The following is a 20970-nucleotide window of genomic DNA, read 5'->3' on the forward strand; positions in this document are numbered from 1 at the left end:
TCGGTAACATTGTCATAATAACAGTTAATGCGAGGATGAAAGGAAGCCATTGAGTGTAGTTAAACGTATACTACGTTATTGGCAGTCAACGTTTTATCATTACAATTACTTAGCATTGACATTTAATTCGTCGCTGTATCGGGGCATTTTTGTGAGACGCGATAACAGAGTCGGTGAAGAATGTTTGTGTTCTGAAAGATGAATGAACTTTCCGGAGCTTGTGCTAGCACGTACAAATTGAATCAGTAAGTCCATGAACTATCTAACTTTCTATGAATTACTTCTTATTTATTCAGCTTAAGAAATGAAGTTTACTGGAAATTCTCCAAAAGGCACAAAATATGTAAGCGATTTAGATAAAACGGCCTCAGAGTTCTGAAGAACTGGACACGTAGACGCGACATATTCCATCAATTTTCTATTACCCTGCTAGTTTGTATTTACATTACCACTTCCTGCCTCATTAGTTAGCTAAAAGTTTGACATAGGAAGCTTTGTTGAATGCTAAATTAACCTAAAATTGCCTCTTTAACTTTAACAAGCATGTATTATAACATGGCAGGAATAAAGAATTTCAGTTTCATTTTAAAGTCACACAAATCTTCGGTAAATCGTCAAAGACGCTCGTTTGCAGTTTCTTCCATACCACAAATTTTTTGTCAATACATTAAACAAATTTCGACAACTCATGCTCTCATGACAGAATTATTCATAGAGAACTGTTATAATTATCTAGCTGTTATTTTTTATTGCAGTCTATGTGAGCTAAATTGTTTGGTCACTACATTCAAATCAATCCGGATAACTGAAGCAAATTCTTCACGAGTAATCCATCTATCCTTGACACACAAATGCAGTCATGCTGTGTGTATAGGAATAATAAATAATACACGGTTATACAATACACGTTCATAATACACGATTGGATAAGCCCTACAACTGTGTATCGAATACCTTGCTTAGCTGTGGTTATGCTAAGAGAAATGAATGGATCATTTTGTCCAAATAGTGACACACTTTCCTTTAACGGCACAAGCACAGGAAGTGAAGGTAGAAGTGATACGTCTTGACTATGGTATTATCTGGGATAAGATGACCCACACACGCGCAAAAAGTGCATCGCTATTTGGCCACAGTCTCACTTATTTCTCTGAGTGCTGAGTGTGTGGTTATTCAAAGATGTTATTAGCCTTAACATATTCGTTCTATTCGTTCGCTTTCCGGCATCATTGTCCCGACCGTGAGAAATGATGTGTGTTCCGCTTAGATATGCTGCAATATGCAAATAATGAGTTGGCCTCGCTACAGGAGCCAAAAAATTGTTTGACATTACTTCTGGGCGGTGAATAATGAACTTACGTTAGGGATATTCACTGGAATGTTCTTCATTATATGAACACTATCATGAAGAAATTCAAGGACTGGTGTATGGTACATCAGTGTTCCATTTGCTTACAGATCACTGAACAGGAAAGTTCATGGAAAAAACTGATAAATATGTCCATGAAAGCGCTCATGAAAATGCTCATGGCAATATAAGTGTTCATGTAAATGCTGATGGAAAAAATTGATACAAACTTTAAATTAGATTTTCAAGTTTCAAATAGTACAGCAATATTATTGTCGTTTTTGACGATCTAGTGCAAAATGCGAGTAATATTATTCAAGTAATAACCGAGAGACGTTAAAACGCATCATTTGTGATAATTTTTTAAGAAAAGAGTGATAGATTAGAGTAAAGTAGTTATAAATTGAAAGAAAAGAAACGAAAGAATTTTGTCGAAAGTGTTCAACTAAACCTTGAAATGTGAAAACAACATTCTAGCTATGACACGTTAACTTAAAATTCAAGTAAACGTATGCGATTAATAACTCATAGTTGATCAATTCATACATGATCACAAATCTTGAAAATCTTTAATTGAAAAATAGACTATGTAGTGCTATAGCTTATAATTAAATAATAGTTTTTTCAACTATTTATTAAAATAAGTTAGTTTAGATGTTCAATTCTTTGGGTTACTCTACGGACCCGCAGGCTAGCAACGAAATGCTAATCAGACCCAAGCCATGCATATTCTAATAGTGAACGTATGCAGGATATTAATTATACATTTATGCAGGATAAAAAGGCTACAATTATTGTACTGTATAAATTATTATTGAAATAGTTAATCATGACCAAAACCTTCTTCGTGCAATAAACCTCATCTTCCTCTCGTCACGAATGCTAAATGAGGGGAAACGTAAGAGGGAGAATGATTTTATCTTTCGTCCCATTATTATTTAGAGTAAAAACATCAGTGTCAATTGTCAAATATATCTTCACGATCATTTTGTTGCATGGAATCACAATTAAATGTCATTATTCCCAGTATACTTTCAGTGTTTACTCGAAATATTATTTTTCGAAATTTTATTTTCCTAAACACAAGTGCACAGATTTTTCAACGCCCTTCTCTTGAAATCAGCGACCTTTTCTTCAATGCGTTTGGGCAATAATGCTAACTCGGCGACGCCCAGCTCTGTTTCATAGCTTGTGATGCGGGAATTTTGTATTGTTCTTTTGGTATTGAACAATTGTTTCAATCGTAAAGAGATTTGCCGATTGGTACTAAAGTATTGGACAGGCAGGGACTCAGAAACGTGATATGTTTCTAATAGTCTTGGTGTAAGTCGAGATTTCTAAAGAGAAAATCTATTGGTCAGAGATTTGTAAAGACTAAACTAAAAATGTACATCGACAACAATTCACATAAAATTTCCTCTGGTCGAATTTTCAATGAGGTTAACAATCGAAAATTTAAGGAAAGTATAGCATATGTTACAAAATAAACCTTAAAGTACACAAAATTATAACGTGCAATTTAACCAAAGGAGCGAAAAAAATGCAGATATGTATTAATTATAGGCTACATAGTATTATTTCCTGCATTAAATATGAATCATACGATCTTCACCTAATTTTCACTTCCCAATTTTTTTACGATCGCTGAACAATATATCGAGAAAAGCAGTCGTGAAAGTCAAGCGGAATTTTTTCTAGCGGAACTCTCTCCGAATCAACTGTAAACTCGACGCAAAACCTTCATATTTGTGATGGCATAACCGCCGTTGTGAAGCAAGTGTTTTCAAAATAGAAGTAAGCGATTTCATATTAACGACGACCTTCTTCCTCTTCGGAATAAAATTCTTCAAATCACGCCTGAAAATCCAATATCACGGACGCCTTGGCAGGCCAAACATCTCTGCTGTCCGAACAATCCTGGCGTGCACTCAGAGAATTTAGTAAAACTTTGTCCAAATATTTATGCACCTGACTTCCAATTAACTACGAGGAAGCATCAGTTCGAATGTCTTGTATGGTTGTTTAAAAGAAATTTTCGGCAGTAGATACATTCCCGTCCGACATTAAATTAACATTTTTGTTAATTAACAAATTTTATTAATTAAATTCAGAGGCCGAATATGTATATACACTGTAAAACTTTTTTGTAGTGGACCAACTTCGTCTTGATACTGACACCTTTTAACCCTAACTAAATACTTTTTTACATTGTCTGCAAATGAAAACTGCACTGTTTAACTTTTGTTGTTCATTTTTCAGATCTGGCAATTAAGGGATGTTGAAAATAGACAATGTGAATCGTTTAGCGGGGATTTTTGGGTTCTCTACAATCACGATATTCCGATTACTACTAATTATTTATTGCATAGACCGAAGCATTGGCAACGAAACTCACGATGTTTTTCATGAGGTTGCTTCTTATAATGTAATTACAAAGCCTAATTACAATAATTTGCATGTCGGTTATCTGAATCATCTTTTGAATACAACCGCGACATCTGAAATTATAAGCAATGACGTTGGAAATTTTAATCTGGATTCGGGAAATTTTGACTCATCACTTAGGTCTGACCAGCATAACTTACTATTTAATTCAACATCTAAGCTGCTAAAATTGTTTCCATACGCAAATCTTGAACATATTCAGCCAACAACATTTCATGGGTTCAACAGCTCGAAGATTTCACCTACATTAACAACGGATCAGTTAACGGTGGCATCCTTTCTGGCTTCACAGTACAGCCAAAAATGCCTGAAAGTGTCCGTCGGCCTGGCTTGGTCTAACGAACCACACATTCTACTGAAGGATGACGAAGATGGGATGAGCATACTTAGTTCTTTAAAGGAAACTACGCAGGGTTATTCGAAAAATAACTGTATCGTGATTCTATTACCTTATCCTCCTTCTGAAAAACTTTTAGCGTCTTTGTCTCCATCTGGCAGCGTCAAAAAAATCTTCCTTGTCTTTTGCGATTCCAAGGAAATTTTGAACAATTTTTTGCTTGACACGAACATGCGTGAAGAAGAAAATGCCGTCGGAATGCTCTACAATGCGAGCGCATGGCATGTGTATGTCCGTCAGTTGTATACAAGCTCTGGTGGACCATTAATTAAAAAATCTTTAACATGGAAACCAGGGACTCCAATTGAAAACCAAGAGGAAATATACCCTGAGCAAATGAAGAACTTCTACGGGGAAAAATTTCATATATCCACTCTGGATTTCCGTCCCTTCACTGACTTCATACGGCAGCCCAACACTCGGGTCGTGAAAGAAGCTCCGAGTTTGGATATTTACATCTTACGAGAAGTCGCTCGCCATCTTAACTTCACTTACGACATCGTAACTCCAATGGATGACTTATGGGGAACTCGCCTCGAGAACGTAGGATTTTTACTGGGATATAACTGTCCTTATCCTAATATTAAATTGGATTAAGATTATAAACACGTATTTGGATATATACTTTGCATTTTGATATTGGATATATATGTTGCAGCTCATATGATTGCGTGCATTTGCACATTCCTATCGTAACAAGTAACAAACATTTGCAAGGACAATGTACATGAGCGTTTGGTGAAATGTTCTGTTTATCTTAGACGCCGACCTACAGATAATCTAAATCCTTTAACAATTTTAAACAACTTTTTGAATTTATATGAGACGATAACCCCCCCAGGGGTCATGGACGGGAGTCGTGGGTGACGTGCAGTTTCGTCGCAGTAACTTCTCGTTGGTTTTATCCCTGACGATGGAGCGACGACTCATCCTCGACTTCACACGCATGTATTACACGGACCCATTGACCTTTGTCACGGCCAAGAACCGACCGCTGCCGCAGTGGCAGAAAGTCTTCGAGCCTTTCGCTAGTGAGGAGATGAATATTTTTAATCCTTTTATATTTTCAAAATTTAAATAAAGATGAAACGCTTTCTTGGTGTATTGCCAAAAATACGTACAAATTTGCGATGACAACTTTGAAGGAGACTCTCTCGGGATTTTCTCCCCTCACAGACAACGTGTGGCTTTTTAAGAGGTAGTCACCCTGGGAATTTTTTTCCCCTCACAAACAACGTGTGGCTGTTATTAGAGAGTCACTCTGGGATTTTTCCCTCGCAGACAACGTGTGGCTGTTGTGGGGCACGACTCTGGGGACTTGCTCTGTGCTTTACCACGGCCTCCGCAAGCTCAACCCCCTGATCGGCCAGCGCGCAACCTTCTCCCAGAGTTGCCTGGACATCTTCGGCAGTTTCCTCAGTCAAAATCTCCAACGAATTCCATCAAAAACCATGACACAGGTGAAAAAGTGTAATTATTAAAGATGTAAAGTAAATCAATTTTTACTGTTAGTGGGAAATTTCAAGTTACTAATTCAATTCGAAATGTCCAACAAAAATCAATAATTTAATATTTCACACCTGAGTGTACTTGTATTCTCTAAAACTTTTTGAACTGATTATTGGTATGGCCACCCAAATGATTTTAGTGAAGATACGATGAATTTAGTTATTGTTAGAGTTTTCTTTGCTTTTAAATTCCTGGCGAACTTGCGATTTAGGAAAACTAAGTATCTACTCTATATATACAACTAATGAAATAAATATCTACTATATATACAAAACTAATTATATAAATCAATGTTTAACGTTCAAATATTGAACAGGTGTTCATTGCAACCTGGTTGATATACGGACTGTTGACAACCACATACTACAAGTCCGCCCTCATGGCCGTCCTTGCTGTACCCACGACACCGCCTACCCTCAACACGCTGCAAGAACTTTACGACTCCAAGATCCAGTATGGCATGATTGATGCTAAGGTGTGTGTCTGTTTTATACACACGGTACTGAGTACCATAAATGCTTGAATATTTAAAGTTTTTATGCTCTAGTCTTGTAGTAAAACATCACTTGCTTTTGCTTTATTTTCAAGATGCGCCCATCCCTTAACACGAAAATCGTTTAATTTCCCTTAAATTTTCCTATCAATGCAGGATGAAAATAATGTAAGATCTCAGTTACGCAAAGTCCTTGTGACTTACAGCATAATATTGCATATCTAGTCCATACTGAACTACTGTATGTCTAACAAAATCAAATTTCAGAGTATTGTAGAATATATATTGGGTTACAATTGTACACATTTATAATTTTTCTTATGTGGAAACGAATTGTGTGGTAAGATTTATTAGGCCTAATTCAATTAGCTTTTATATATAATGCTTTTGTGAATGTGACCGATGCTTTTGTGAATAAGGTCACATAAAAAAATTTTATTGTTCAAATGAATTCCAATAAGCATTTTAAATATTTTGTAGGGCTCAGAATATCAGCTGTTCTCGACATCCAAAATCGATCTGTACCAGAAGCTGTTCCAGAAAATGTCGTTTTACTCGTCAAAAGAATCAATGCGGCGCGTGGCTGAGGGAAGCTACGCGTACATTTACTTCAGGGCGAACATCGAGAGCATCGTCATGTCTGAGTACACCGACCGGTCAGCGTCAAATTCATCAATTTCATTCATTTTACGTCTTTACGATTTACATATGTTTGATGATGCAGATGAAAATTTTGAGTGATGTATATGACTGAGTATGTTTAAAAGAATTTTCATGGCCAAGACAGCATTTGAATTAACTTACTTTTGGATGAAAATAAATTTGTCTGAAAATAAATGTAGCTGAAAATAAATGTGACTGAAAATAAATGTAAAACAAATTATATCCTTGATGTTTGTAATGTATATTTAAATTATTTTGAACTCAAGTCAAAATTAGATTCCTTGCGAATAAAATACATTTATTGGCAATGACTGAATCATTTAGTTACATGTTTAGGCACAATTTTGAACAAATATTGAAATATTTTTATACTCAGAGACAATGCGAGACAATTCAATTAGCAAATTTTTTTGGTTATTTGGAAGTTATTTTTCAGTTTTTATACAAGTCGAATGGACCTTTACTTGGTTGTCGTTGCACACGTCTGGCACGCTATTGCACAGTTGTTATACAGCTGTAATCATCACTAAATGTTCAGAATAAATGAGTTATTCAACCTCCCTGTACCACAGCGCTGGGCAAACTTACATGCACATCGCGGCAGAAAACTTCTTCCCCGGAGGCTATGCCTGGGCCTTCCCCAAGGTTAGAAATGATGAAATTAATTTTGTAATAATAAAATTAAGCACTTATGAGGTTTACCAAGTTTCTGCAACTAATTTATTTCCGAATATAATTTTATAAATATAATTTGCCTTAAAATAATTATTCATTTAAATTATAAAGATATGCTTGCTTACACTATAATAGTTTAACTGGCTTCAAATATCTCGTCCACGAATTTTCATTTCAAATCGAATATTTATGTCCACTTTCTAAACCAATATTAATTAGGTTCAAATACTAACATTTTTAATATAATAATTGAGTTACACGTGCTGATGCTCTTTAATTAATCATTGACAAGAAATAATTGGTTTTCTCGTTGTGCAAATTTAATGGCTGATGATAATGATTAAGTATGACATTTTATGAACGTACGTTTAACCAGGTAAAAGCCTTCTCTTTGTGATAATTTTGTTAATGAATACTTATGTATTGAAATTTATGGACAGGGTGCACCATATATGCGGACCATTGATCAATTGATGCAGCGATGTCTGCAAGCTGGGCTCGTATCGCGCTGGGTGTTGCAGCTCAACAAACTCTACGCTAAAGAGAAACATGAGAACTCCAGCACCGATGATGTGTTACGACCAATAGATGATGGTTTGGTAAGCAGTCCAGCACCGATGATGTGTTACGACCAATAGATGATGGTGGTTTGGTAAGCAGTCCAGCACCGATGATGTGTTACGACCAATAGATGATGATGGTTTGGTAAGCAATCCAGCACCGATGATGTGTTATACGACATATACATAATGGTTCGGTAAGAAATATAGCGCAGATGATGTTGTTTTCATTTTCGACTATGATTTTTTGGTAAGGAAGAACACGGAATATTTCAACTTCTGTCTCCAAAAATTTTTTTTCAATTAATGGATATTTTTTATTTCACAAAAACCTCTAGTTCTATTCCATTAACTGTTCCATCAACCTGAATTGCAGTTTTATTCAGGCTGTAAGGTTTTATTAAAGCTGTTTTATCCAGGCTGTTTTATTAACATTTTGTCGAAATTGAATAATTATTATTGACAATTAATGCTCAGGTTGTTCTGCAGATGTCCTGATTAACAGTTTATCCCGGCAGTAAAGCATATAACACTTAGCTCAACTGAATAGTTGTTGTTGATAACTAATAATTGTAAATTATAGTATATTATTTATTATACCATCTATTTCTGATCCCCAGGTGGTACTCCAGATGTCGCACCTTCAAGGCCCTTTCATCCTCCTTGTCATGGGGTTGGTGCTGGGGTTGACGAGCTTCATCGTGGAAATGGCTTCTTGCAAACGTCAAAAATTGCTTGAAAAAAAACCTGTTACCTCTTACCGTAAATAACCATAACTAATTACCGTTAATTACCGCAAATTATTACCGTTCAACATGAGTGAATGAGTATTTTTAATTTATTATAGATGCCTGGAAAGATTTTCATCTTCCGGATTGCAGGCACGCAAAATAATCCAGTGACTGCGTAAATAAATTTTTCAACTTCATCAGGATGCCTGCAAAATGTTTATTAACCTGATTGACCCTTGAACGGATAACAGCAAAATCGATATCATTGACATTATTCGAAAAACTTACATTATTCGAGAATTTTCATGTCTCAAGATGACGATTTTTATCGTGGCCATCTTGACCGTGAAACGCGCACTGCTTCTGAGACGATATTCATGTTCAGAGTCATTATTGACAGAAACTATAAAATTATCTCATTTTCTATTGTTGTAGCTGAAAAAAATTCTAGGTATTGTTTCAATATAATTACTCTTTACCTGATAAGACAACCGTACTATCCTGTCTGCGACAATCAGCAAAATTTTAAAATATAAGATGACTCGGCAAATGGCTGCACTCATTCCTTATCCTATTTTGACAACCTCGCAAACATTAAATTTCAAAAAATATCCATAAATTTAGCGACACTTAGAAGGGTAGGAATCATTTTAGTTGTTCCAATGCATTTCCAACATTTAATTCGCTTCAAAACCTGAACTCTGCAAAATCCAACTTGATGGCATTCGATTTTAAAACAATAGGGTAACATGGGGCAGCGAGCCCTCTGCGGGTTTCCCGCTAGGTATGGCAGATATTGGTCTGTGTTTTCTACCGCCGGTCGACAGTTTCATTGGGCTGAAGTGTGTGGCTCTACGTTTTGCTGAGAGTTTGCGTTGGTAAGTTACATTAAAAATGCCTGTTTTAGCTGCTAAATAAAAATGTTTTTGCTGCAAAATAAAACTGTTTTAGATTACTGTATATGAAGCTTATGAAAGTACTGTGAATTATATTTTACAGTATTGTTTATAAGGATAATTTTGAGTTTTTGTTTGGACTATTAGCTTTCAAATAGACCGTTACGTTAACACGATATAAATTGAAACAGTTCCTAGTAGGGCAACGGGCTCGTGCGTGTCACGGGGCAAAGCGCCCATGGTGGGCTCAATACCTCTCTGTGAAGTCTTGTTATACAGCATTAGATTTGCCTCAATGAGCTCTACAAAACTTGACGAGCTTTTTGAATAAAAATTATTCATTGTGTTGTATTATTTTTAATTTGCCTCTTAATGGCAGCAGGTTCTAGTTTCTAAATATCTATGACCCCTTATCTTTCTTTCACGTTCAATACGTGGTGCGCAACTATAATAAGAATGCCAACAATTCGCAAACTGAATTCCAGAATGTCTTGGAGGAAATTAATTGTGGCAAATCGCTGGAGGCTACACGAGCAAAGTTCAAATTACCAAGAAAACGTTGCGTCGGCTCTGCGACAGCAAGATGAAGCTACCTGGAGTTCTTTATTTAGAGTTAGACCGAATCGACACTTCAGCGAACTGGCCTGCGCACTCGAATGCAAAACCTAACTTGACGTTCATCTCGATCTATTTAGGATGATAGGAGAAACCCATTCCTGAAGATGCGGAAGTTGCAATGCGCTACGTACATTAAAGATATGCAAAAAAGAATATTTGTACTAACATGTACAAATGCAAGAAGAATTATAGTCAGTATTGCTGAGCGACAAAACATAAATCGACCATAAAATAAGCAAACCAATATGGCTGGCAGAGATTGGCTGAAGAATTTTATAGAGCCGAAGAATTTAAGGATTTGCATTCCTCCACGATTTAGTAATCGCATTCCTGTACAATTAAACTATTTGAATTTCCAACAATTTAAGAATTCGTGTGGTTGACTCTAATAATAAGTTGACTCTGCACATAATAGCTGGATTATGGAAAAAATAGAAACGAAGTTTTTCCCTGGTCAAGTATATATATTTTCTCTAGTCAAGGATCCATTCTTCATGTCAAGGATATATCTTTTATGTCAAGAATGCATTTTTTCATGTCAGGGATATATTTTCAAGTCCAGGAAATATTTTCTAGTGTCAAGGAAATATTTTTTAACGTCAGCGAAAGGTTTTTTAAAAAAGAATTTATTTTAGTAAAGTTAAAGATATACTTTTTAAAGTGTTAATAAATGGATGGATGTAATATTTATTTCATTTTAATAATGTTGAACTGTAAAGTGTTGTTTTATCATCATTAATCTGAAAAAAGTATTCAATTGAGGTAAATGGACCAAGGGGTGGGCATCTTGCCCCAGAGGTGGGGGCAAAGGGCCCATTTGACACTTCTTAAAAAATAATCTTTCGTTCAAAATTGAATAAATCTATTGGCGTCTAATTCACATCACATTCCTCATAAGTTGTAACTTTAAAAAAACACACCTCGTATCAATTAAAACTTTATCAGAAATTTATTTTGAAAAGAGATGAGAGCACGCTGCCCCATGTTACCCTACTTTCTTACTCATTAATTTCCTATATAACTTGTTGACTTCTCAAATGAACTAAATAATGTGGGCCGTAATACCGCGCAGCTTGAAGGATAAAATTAAACTCACATACGCATAATTTTAATAACCGGCTCATAGCTTCAAGAATACGACAAAAATAAATAATATAAATATCCTTATAAACACAAATAACTTGTACAAAAGAAAATGAAATAGCAGATATTTTTCTACAAAATAAATCATATTTTTATAGGATTTTCTATTGTCGAGTGAAATTTGCATAACATTTTTGTAAAACGAAACAACTTTACACTGAAATAAACTTGTGGCAACATGAATGATCTTGAAAGAAATGATATAATGGACATGGCCAGGGACGCACATTTTTTACACGAAAATGCTTGCGTTACGAATCGTTTCGTACGGCAGTTCATGGCGACACGACTGTGCGTGATCAACTAGCGCAGTCTTCGGGGTCGGTGGGAGTTGTAGGATCAATTGAAATAAAATAAAAACTCTATAGAAAACCCAATACAGATGCTGACTTTTTACTGGAATTGAGAATCGAAATATACCCGCAGACGACCATGATTCTATCATCTCTGGTGCAAAAAAATGTTTGTATTCGACATGAATAACAAGTATTCACCACGACAACAACATAGAAATTTTTGCAATCCTCAAAGTGCTCGTGAAAATTTAACCTTTTGACTAATATTACTGTCACGAATGATAGATAAACTTGTAAATTATGACTGATTGAATGAATAATTAAGCGCAAATCCCAAAAGAGCGAGTAGTTAAATTCTCAATCGAATGAAATATCAATCAAATCAAAAATTCTCAATCAATTTCAGGAGCTGGTGCCTATCTAATGAACATGGTGAGCCACGTAAGTATAAAAAAAATAGATTTTAAAGACATACCACATAATCACGCAACACAAACGAAGACATAATACAAATTCTCCGCCGAACCGAAAAAAAGCAATAATGAATAAAAACCTTCCTAGTCGTAATCGACAATGCAGCAAAACAAATACTTAAATAGTGAATCATTAAGTACCCACTAGTTCTACTCATTAACGATTGCCATTGTTGTTGTTACAGTAAAAGAAAATATTAAGTACACAGCATATTCATTGACACATCAAGAAAAGATGAACATCTTCCTTTTCCAAGACAATCTTTCTCAAAAATAATAGCTGTGCAAAGACAAAGTGATTTGGCCGACAAGTTACACAAAAGTTTATTAATAGAATAAACTACAATTTTATGTTCAGAATAAAATTAGAGTTTCACAACAGCGATTAAGACAGTATTGCATAAACTTCATTCAGGGACCACATGCTGAATATCGACAAAAAATACGTCTTACTACGACCGGATCTCGAAATAAATAAAGCTAATTAATATGCCTCGTTAGCTCCAGCATAAGAATTTCTGATGCGACAGAAACAACAATACTTGAAGCATGAAAACATGTCTTTTTATCCACTATAATTTTTCATTAAAAATTCGCATGGAAGGATGACAGTAACATCTTCCTATGCCCTGCATTCTATGGGTCAATAAGCAAGACTCGTGTTTGGTTCCAGTAGAGGCCAGAGTTCTGGTACACGAAAGATTACATGACGTCTTTTTATCCAATGTAATTTCTCATTGAAAGGTTAAGGAAAAGGAAAATCAGACGTAACGCTATTTTCTATGCACTGCAATCTATAGGATCAATAAGCGAGACTCGTGAAGGGTTCCAGTAGAGGCCAGAGCTCTGGTACACCAGCGTCCACACGTACGGCATGAAGAACTCCTCTGGCGAGCTCTCCTCGACGTACTTGAACTTCAACTCAGGGAACTTGTGCAGACGGTCCTTGGGCAGCTGCAATACGCCTTCTTCTATCACTTGCTGCACAAATATGTTTGTTTCAATGCTTATATGAAGAACAAATAAATAAATAACTCCAGGAATTTCTATCATGAAAAATATGCATGTTGGTACACTTGGCTGAAACTCAAATTAGTTAATTCAAGAAAACCTGTAGAAATACCTAGTACATATATCTGGCGAAATTTATATGTAGCAAGAAAACATCAGACACAGTAAATGCGAGAAATGAATGCAAGTAAAAACAATTTTAAGAGTGACCGCAGAAAAAATTAATTCGATTAGATTTATGCGCAGAAAGAATACAGTAAGAAAAAAATATTGCTATTCAGAAAAATCGGTGAACTGATAATAACTAAATTAGAACCAAAATACTAAAAATATATCTAACCAAATATTTGAAACATTTAACCAAAATAACATTTCTCACCAAGACATCGGAGACGGAAGGATCAGTTGTGGAGTTCTCGAGTTTGTTCATAAGATAATTAAGTACGACGTCGATGTTCATACAAACGTCAGAGAAGTTGGGCTGCGTAGAAAACGGTAAGAAAATGTGTCGCTTGTAGAGCAAAGTGTACAAGAGTTGCGAGTTGTGGGCGAGTTGATGGGTGAGTGTAGAGTTGATTATCTCGAGCACCATGCGCAGCACCTCTTCGATGACGCTCAGGTCACTTAACTGCCCAGAAATTTCTCATTAATATACAGAATCAACAACACTCGAGGGGATTTTCGCTATGAGGGTTTCAATTTTGGTCAAAAAGAAATCAAATTTTACCTTAAATGGCATTTCATTTAAATGAACAAGCATACATTCTAAATAATTTTACATCGAAAAACGTATAACAGATCAACCGCCCCGAATATCATGTCATATCATCGCCCCAGACCAGCTCGTCTTCCTGGTCGCAGGCCACGACGTGGTTGTCGTGGTTTTCGCTGGTCTTGATGGACTCGCAGACCCGAGCGTGTCTACGAGCCAGGGTCTCCAGGAGGCACGTGAGACGCTCACAGACATGCGGGTGTACGCTGCGAAACTGACTAGACATGTTGGCCAGGGCAGCCAGGCAGTTGCTGTGTAGGTAGCGGTCCTGGACATGGTGAGGGGAGGTGAGTGAGGGGAGGTGAGTGAGGGGAGGAGAGTGAGGGGAGGAGAGCGAGGGGAGGTGAGTGAGGGGAGGTGAGTGAGGGGAGGTGAGTGAGGGCAGATAAGTGAGGGGAGGTGAGTGAGGGGAGGTAAGTGAGGGGAGGTGAGTGAGGGGAGGTGAGTGAGGGGAGGTGAGTGAGGGGAGGTAAGTGAGGGGAGGTAAGTGAGGGGAGGTAAGTGAGGGGAGGTGAGTGATGGGAGGTAAGTGAGGGGTAATTATATAATTGAGAGCCAAATAAAACTGGACATTTTCGAGGGAAAGACATATGTTTAGTTCAGGATTTAGAAAGTTTTAGTTGAGATCCAGACGAAGAAAGGAGCATTAGTAAGAGGAGATTAGGTTCAGTTGAAACCCAAGGTAAGAGTGACATAAGTGATGAGATGACATGATTTATTTAATGCCCAGGCACTAGAGATTACAGTTAATAATGGAACATCAGTAAACAGATGATAATGAAAGATCAGTAAAGTGTTGATCAGAACATCAGTTAACAGGTGATAAAGAAACATCAGTAAACTTCATCGGTAAACTGTTGATAGTGGAATATCAGTAAACAGTTGATAATGGAACATCAGTAAACAGTTGATAATGGAACATCAGTAAACAGGTGATAATGAAATATCAGTAAGCAGTTGATAATGGAACATCAGTAAACAGTTGATAATCGAACATCAGTTAACTGTTAATAATGGAATATCAGTTAACAGGTGATAATGAAACATCAGTAAACTACATCAGTAAACTGTTGATAATGGAACATCAGTTAACAGGTGATAATGTAACATCAGTAAGCAGTTGATAATGGAACATCATTAAGCAGTTGATAATGGAATATCAGTAAGCAGTTGATAATGGAACATCAGTAAGCAATTGATAATGGAACATCAGTAAGCAGTTGATAATGGAACATCAGTAAGCAGTTGATAATGTAACATCAGTAAGCAGTTGATAATGGAACATCATTAAGCAGTTGATAATGAAACATCAGTAAGCAGTTGATAATGGCACATCAGTAAGCAGTTGATAATGTAACATCAGTAAGCAGTTGATAATGTAACATCAGAAAGCAGTTGATAATGTAACATCAGCCAGCAGTTGATAATGAGGTAGTGCAACTGACCCTCATCTTGGTCATGTTGAAGGTGATGGTGCGGATGAGGACGAGTATGAGGAGGTCCCCCAGCGACATGTTGGACAGCGGACGCTCCGTGAACCACGACACGCTGCCTGCAGGCTACAAACATTCATTTTAAATTTAGGTTTTCCTTTAGTTATAATTCCAAAAATGCTTTTAATCCTAAATTAATGCAGCTTACAATCAAAACATTGACGATCTGTGTTGTGTATTTAGGTACCTACTGGCAAGTTACAAGTTTAGATGCAAGGTAAACGTTTCACTAGTTAAGAAACGTCATTATTTCAAGGTAAAAGTTGACTACACACGATGAGCAAACCTTAACCGAGAATAAACGATACTTTTTAATAGGGTGAAGTGTATAATAAACCTAAGAGACTTTAACCTGTGAAATCATATTATTGTAGAATTTCATGATATCCTGTCCAAAATTTAGGCTAAACGCAAAATAATCTGACACAATGAGGTCTGGTAGCGAACCAGTGATGGTCCTACTATACCTGTGGCTATAGGGTCCTGAAAATCTGACCCATCACCCCCTCCCTAATCACCACTACTAGGATCTAGGATGAGCAACAACAATAACAAAATACTATGTCGTGCAGTGCAGCATTGAATGCAGTGTCCTCGCTCAGCATGAGCAGCACGATGAGCGCCATGTAGACGTGATGGGAGGAGAGCTTTGACGCGAAGTACAAAGCCTGCAGCAGCGGCAGCACCAGCGCCTCGACGTCGCTGCGGCTCAGCACGTACAGTCTGAGGGAAGCATTTTGTCAAGTATAAGTTGAAGGAGGTCCTAGGGAGGCTGAACGAGGTCCTAGTAGAGTAGGTACAGTCTGAAAGAGGCCCTATGAAGAGTAGGTACAGTCTGAGAGTGGCCCTATGAAGAGTAGGTACAGTCTGAAAGAGGCCCTATTAAGATTATGTACAGTATGATGCAGCTTATATGTTGAATAGGTACAGTCTGGGGGAGGTCCTAAGTAGAGTATGCACAAGCTCGGGAAGCTTTAGCCACAGATTTGAACATTATTGAAGCCTAACCTGAAGTGCCGGCAGTTGTGGAGGAGCATGTAGAGCAGCAGCGTGGTCTGCTCGGTGTGCAGTGTCAGAGTGAGTGCGGCATATAAATCAGCGAAGGGAAGACTCAGCTCCCCCGTGTCTGGACCTGAGGTAAAAATATACTTTCCCAGTCTCAACCATGTACAATTTGTGAGATAATTTAATAGTCAGTTAACTCAGGAGTTTGGTGCACGAGAAGAGAACTTTAACGTACTTACCTTGCTCGTTGGTGCACGAGAAGAAGGCGTGGCTGTACTTACCTCGCTCGTTGGTGCACGAGAAGAAAACATCTCTGAAGGTGTTGTGAGTGGTGTGGGTCGCCAGCACCAGCAGCAGTAACTGACTCTGGTCAGCAAGAGGCGAGGGAGGAACGTCCTTATGAACTAGTGGTAGCTCAGCTTCATTATCAGCGCCATCAGCAGCGTCCTTGCCAGCCAAGCCCAACGTCAGCACCGACCACAAGCCAGCTGAAGAGTTGCTTTTATAAGTGAAGAGCGTAAAATATGCTAAGCAAAGTACCTATACAATGTTCTAGAAGTGGTTCCTTCCAGTGCTTGTGTCAAACACGTTTCATGCATGTGGCTGAAAAGATTTGAGAGCACTAGGTTAGTTTATCCAAACCTCATCACCAATTAAAAATAAATATTTCCAAATGGCTTGCTTTTGTTGTACCAAAAGCCTGCCTTTGCTTCCATTGCCATATTCAATAATTTATTCTTCACTGGAATGTGTCACTAATTAAGATAATTTCGCTCCCAAGTTACATCAGTAAATTAGACCGTCTCTTATAGCATGATTTTTTGCTACTTCGATCACCTCCCAAAAAAAGCTATTCTGTTAAACAGCATTACACTTCTCATTAAAGCCACTTTCTAACAATAATTATGTCATCTATTCAAGTCATTTTGTCTAACTTCTCGTACAGAAGCTCAAGTATCCATATCGTCTGTATATGAGTTCAATATCATTAACAAATCTAAAAGCTATGTACAGCCCACCATGAGCTTATCACAAACCTGCCAACCCCGCGACAAAGCTGCCTGAAGAATCAGGGTCAGGTGGTGGAGGCGGTCGCTGGATAAGCCACAACATCAGCGTCTCCATCAGTTGCACCTTCTCTTTGCTTCCACAACTTTCGTGAAGTAACCTGCCAACAAATATTTAATTTCTAAATTTGCATATGCTTGTGAACATACTACGTCATTACTTAGAATCTTTTCTCATTAACTTTTATCACAACTAAACAACTTATATTCAAGCCATATATCACTTTAAGAGCCACAATACATGCCAAAAATGTTGAACTGCCTCTTCAAAAGTTACAAAAATTTTCCAAATAATGCGCACTATGACTCTGCAACACAACAACCTGTAATCAGGTCTTCATAAGCTATTATAACCCATCAAGAAATTAGTAATGAATAATTGAATTCTGCATTCAACAAAAGAACATAAAAAACTATGCATACAACTTCAAAAATCCTAATTTTTAAATACATTCTGTAAAATGACCTATCAAACAACTTTGCAAGCATTTCACATGCCTGAAGAACTTGTTCCTGTGTTGCACATCAGATCTCTGCACCAGTTGTGCAGAGAGGAAGACAGTGAGTGCAGTGATAGCCTCAAGGTGCAGAGCGCTGGTGGTGGGAGAGAGTGGCAACTCAACCAGAATGCATACAACACGACGCAGCAGTTGACTCACTGGACTGCCACAGCTAACAATACTTGCTGGTATGCTGCTCTCTGTCATCAGTGGGGTTAAAAAAGGTGTGAAAAGGTTTAAAACAAGATTGATGGTAAAACTGTCCTTTTTAAATAAATAGGTACCTAGTAATGCTATCAATTGAAAATTTGTTCCATCTAGTCTAGTGCATGAACTTAAATATTTTTACCTGAACGTTGGAGTGAGAGAATTTGTAAAACTTCATCTTCAGTATAGTGCTCTAGCAGAAGCTTCGTCACTACCCGCACTATGAGAAGAGCGTTGTGGGCATGCCAAACAAATAAGGAACTGCACAGGGGACAACAATCAATTTCAATTTCTTTTCCTATTTTGTACACCTGAATGTAATTAAGCTCATCCAATGGTAAGATATTGACTAGTTACTAGTTTTTATTAAATTGCATGCTGGAATTAGGAGGAACCTAAATGAACATGGCCATCAAAATAAACATTCAATAGTAATAAGAGAAAAATTATATTTTACATGAGCCAATGTACACAGTGTTGCTACAATTTCAGTAGTTAAAAAAAACTATAGTTAATAATCTCATGTAAAATGATAAAAAATTATGATGCACTCAAATAAATAAGCTTACTTGTTGCATCTTGCAGACTCCTTGAGCTCAACACCTCGGGCCAGAAAGACACTAATGAGTGTGCCCAAGTTACCAGATTGAGGAGAATTCTTCACAAGCTCATGGAAAAGGCTTTCTATATTTTCATCCAGCAAACGGGAATCTCCGCTGAGAAAAAATTAATTTTTGCATTGTAAAGCTTACAGAGTAATTCAACAAACATATATATTTAAAAAATTTAGATATTTAGACTGTAAAAAGTTACTTTTAAGATTATATATTTGATTCAAAAGAAAATATTATACCTGAATTCTGCACAGACTCACCTAGATCGAGGAACCTTTGAAGCAAAAGAAAGCAATGAATTCCAGAATGGGTCATTGTAAGATATAATTTCAGGGCTAACAAATTTTTTGAGCAACTCATTGGATGAAAGACTGCTGAAACTGCTTGAGTTGGCACCCATCACCCTGATCACAGCTCACAGTCAAACACTGGCTCCTCTAACTCCTGAAATGAAGCCATAATCAGAATTTTACCAGAATTTAGATCATTCAGTAATGTTGTTAACTTGTTGTCACTTGTCAGATGATGAAAGGTGGTAGCCGCCTCAACAGTTAATTACTGAGGACTTGCATTAAGACTATATCAATCTTTTGCTATTGGCCATATCAAATTATCAATCATATATTATGATCCAATGAAAAGCCAGGAGTCAATGAGTCAGGAGTGTAGCTACAGGCCTATAGCATTATAAAAACCACCATTCCATCACAATCCAAATTCCAAACTAAGTGACAATAAGGCAATTAATTTGACATAACTTGCCTCAATGATTGTGCTACCAGCTACGAGCTACAGCTACCTAGTACCTACCTTGCCTATAGTATAATGAGTATATCAGTATATGAGGCTATAGACTGTAGTTAAGTATGGTATAGTTATATTATAAGCCTATAGGCCATAGGCCCATGATAGGCATTGCCTTGGCTGGCAGCTGCTTGGCATAGCTACCAAAACTTTAGTATATTATAATAATTGTGTCTTACTTTATACTGCAGAATATGGGCTATTTTCAATGATAGTAAAACTAGTTAATAATGAATGATCAAATAATTACTCACAAATACTTTTGTGTGCTTCCTTGCCAAAAAGACACTGCTCCACGTCCACGACCACGAACATAAAAGTAAACTCAGGTATAAGACACTATAAGTTTGTTTACGTGTCGAGCATTACGATTCGGACAGATCTTCTAATTCAGTGACAACGGAATTCTTGACAATACAGTAAATCATTTTTTCACATGAACAACAGATTTTTTCTGCAGAGTCTCCATAAATAATTGTTGATGGTTTCTTAGCTTAACGTTAAAGTGAATTTTGAAAACCATAGACAAATATCACCTAGATTTAATTTTGTTTATAGAAATGGGTAGCGTTAAAAATGATCGATTCTAAAATCATTGATTACAAATTAAATTAATTTTACAAGTTAACCGGCACATTTTTACACAACCGTTTTGATTAACCGTTCAATTAACCTCGTACCGAGTTTTAGCAATAAGTATTCATTGAATAACGTTTTCATAATTATAGTAAGTACTGAAGTGAAGGAATCGACATCGTCTTTATTATTAGTACCCGAAATTTTCTATATAACATTTATTCATAAATTGTAGTATTTGAATTTCACTACAAGATTCAATACCTAGCCAGAATAAATTGGTAAAGAAAAACGTCATTTTTCCCTACCCTAACCCAAGATAGCCCATCATGGCTATCTGGGTTCGCGCTACTGCTGGGTTCGCGGCTCGTGCGGCGGAGGATAGCAAGAGGCGTAAATACGCGGCGTTGGCAGCTCGGTATCGTTTCGAGCCAGCCGGATTAGAAACGACGGGCACATATGGTGAAACGACTGGTCCTTTAATATCAGAGATTGGACGTCGCATTACGGAATTGTCCGGCGAACGTAGAGAGACTCTATGGTTGGAGCAAAGGTTGGGTTTGGCTGTGCAGAGAGGCAATGCAGCTAGCATCCTAACAGGAGTCAGAGAAAAGTTCGACGTGGGCCCGCTCCTCGCTCGCGTCACAGCTCAGTGACCCTCGGAGTCGGTGTAG

At 37.2% G+C, this 20970-nt stretch overlaps 2 protein-coding genes across 2 annotated transcripts; one reads left to right on the forward strand and one right to left on the reverse strand.

Moving 5' to 3' along the window:
* The first annotated feature begins 4361 nt into the window (after positions 1-4361).
* Positions 4362-8881, forward strand: LOC108675694 (ionotropic receptor 21a-like). Its single transcript, XM_018163724.2, has 8 exons — positions 4362-4733; positions 5032-5221; positions 5472-5650; positions 6016-6174; positions 6673-6848; positions 7428-7500; positions 7971-8129; positions 8711-8881. Exons 1-8 carry the CDS (start codon positions 4362-4364, stop codon positions 8858-8860), a joined length of 1458 nt encoding a protein of 485 aa, XP_018019213.2. The 3' UTR covers positions 8861-8881.
* A 2549-nt stretch (positions 8882-11430) lies between these two features.
* Positions 11431-20089, reverse strand: LOC108675698 (dymeclin). The gene is made up of 13 exons (XM_018163727.2): positions 19975-20089; positions 19177-19360; positions 18872-19018; positions 18445-18563; positions 18094-18295; positions 17566-17696; positions 16810-17016; positions 16532-16655; positions 16084-16246; positions 15476-15589; positions 14098-14298; positions 13638-13886; positions 11431-13228 (listed from the first exon to the last, which is right to left on the reverse strand). Exons 2-13 carry the CDS (start codon positions 19314-19316, stop codon positions 13028-13030), a joined length of 1998 nt encoding a protein of 665 aa, XP_018019216.1. The 5' UTR covers positions 19317-19360; positions 19975-20089; the 3' UTR covers positions 11431-13027.
* Positions 20090-20970: the final 881 nt, after the last annotated feature.

This window comes from Hyalella azteca, unplaced genomic scaffold, assembly GCF_000764305.2.
Source record: "Hyalella azteca isolate HAZT.00-mixed unplaced genomic scaffold, Hazt_2.0.2 contig11585, whole genome shotgun sequence".
NCBI classification, from domain to species: domain Eukaryota; kingdom Metazoa; phylum Arthropoda; class Malacostraca; order Amphipoda; family Hyalellidae; genus Hyalella; species Hyalella azteca.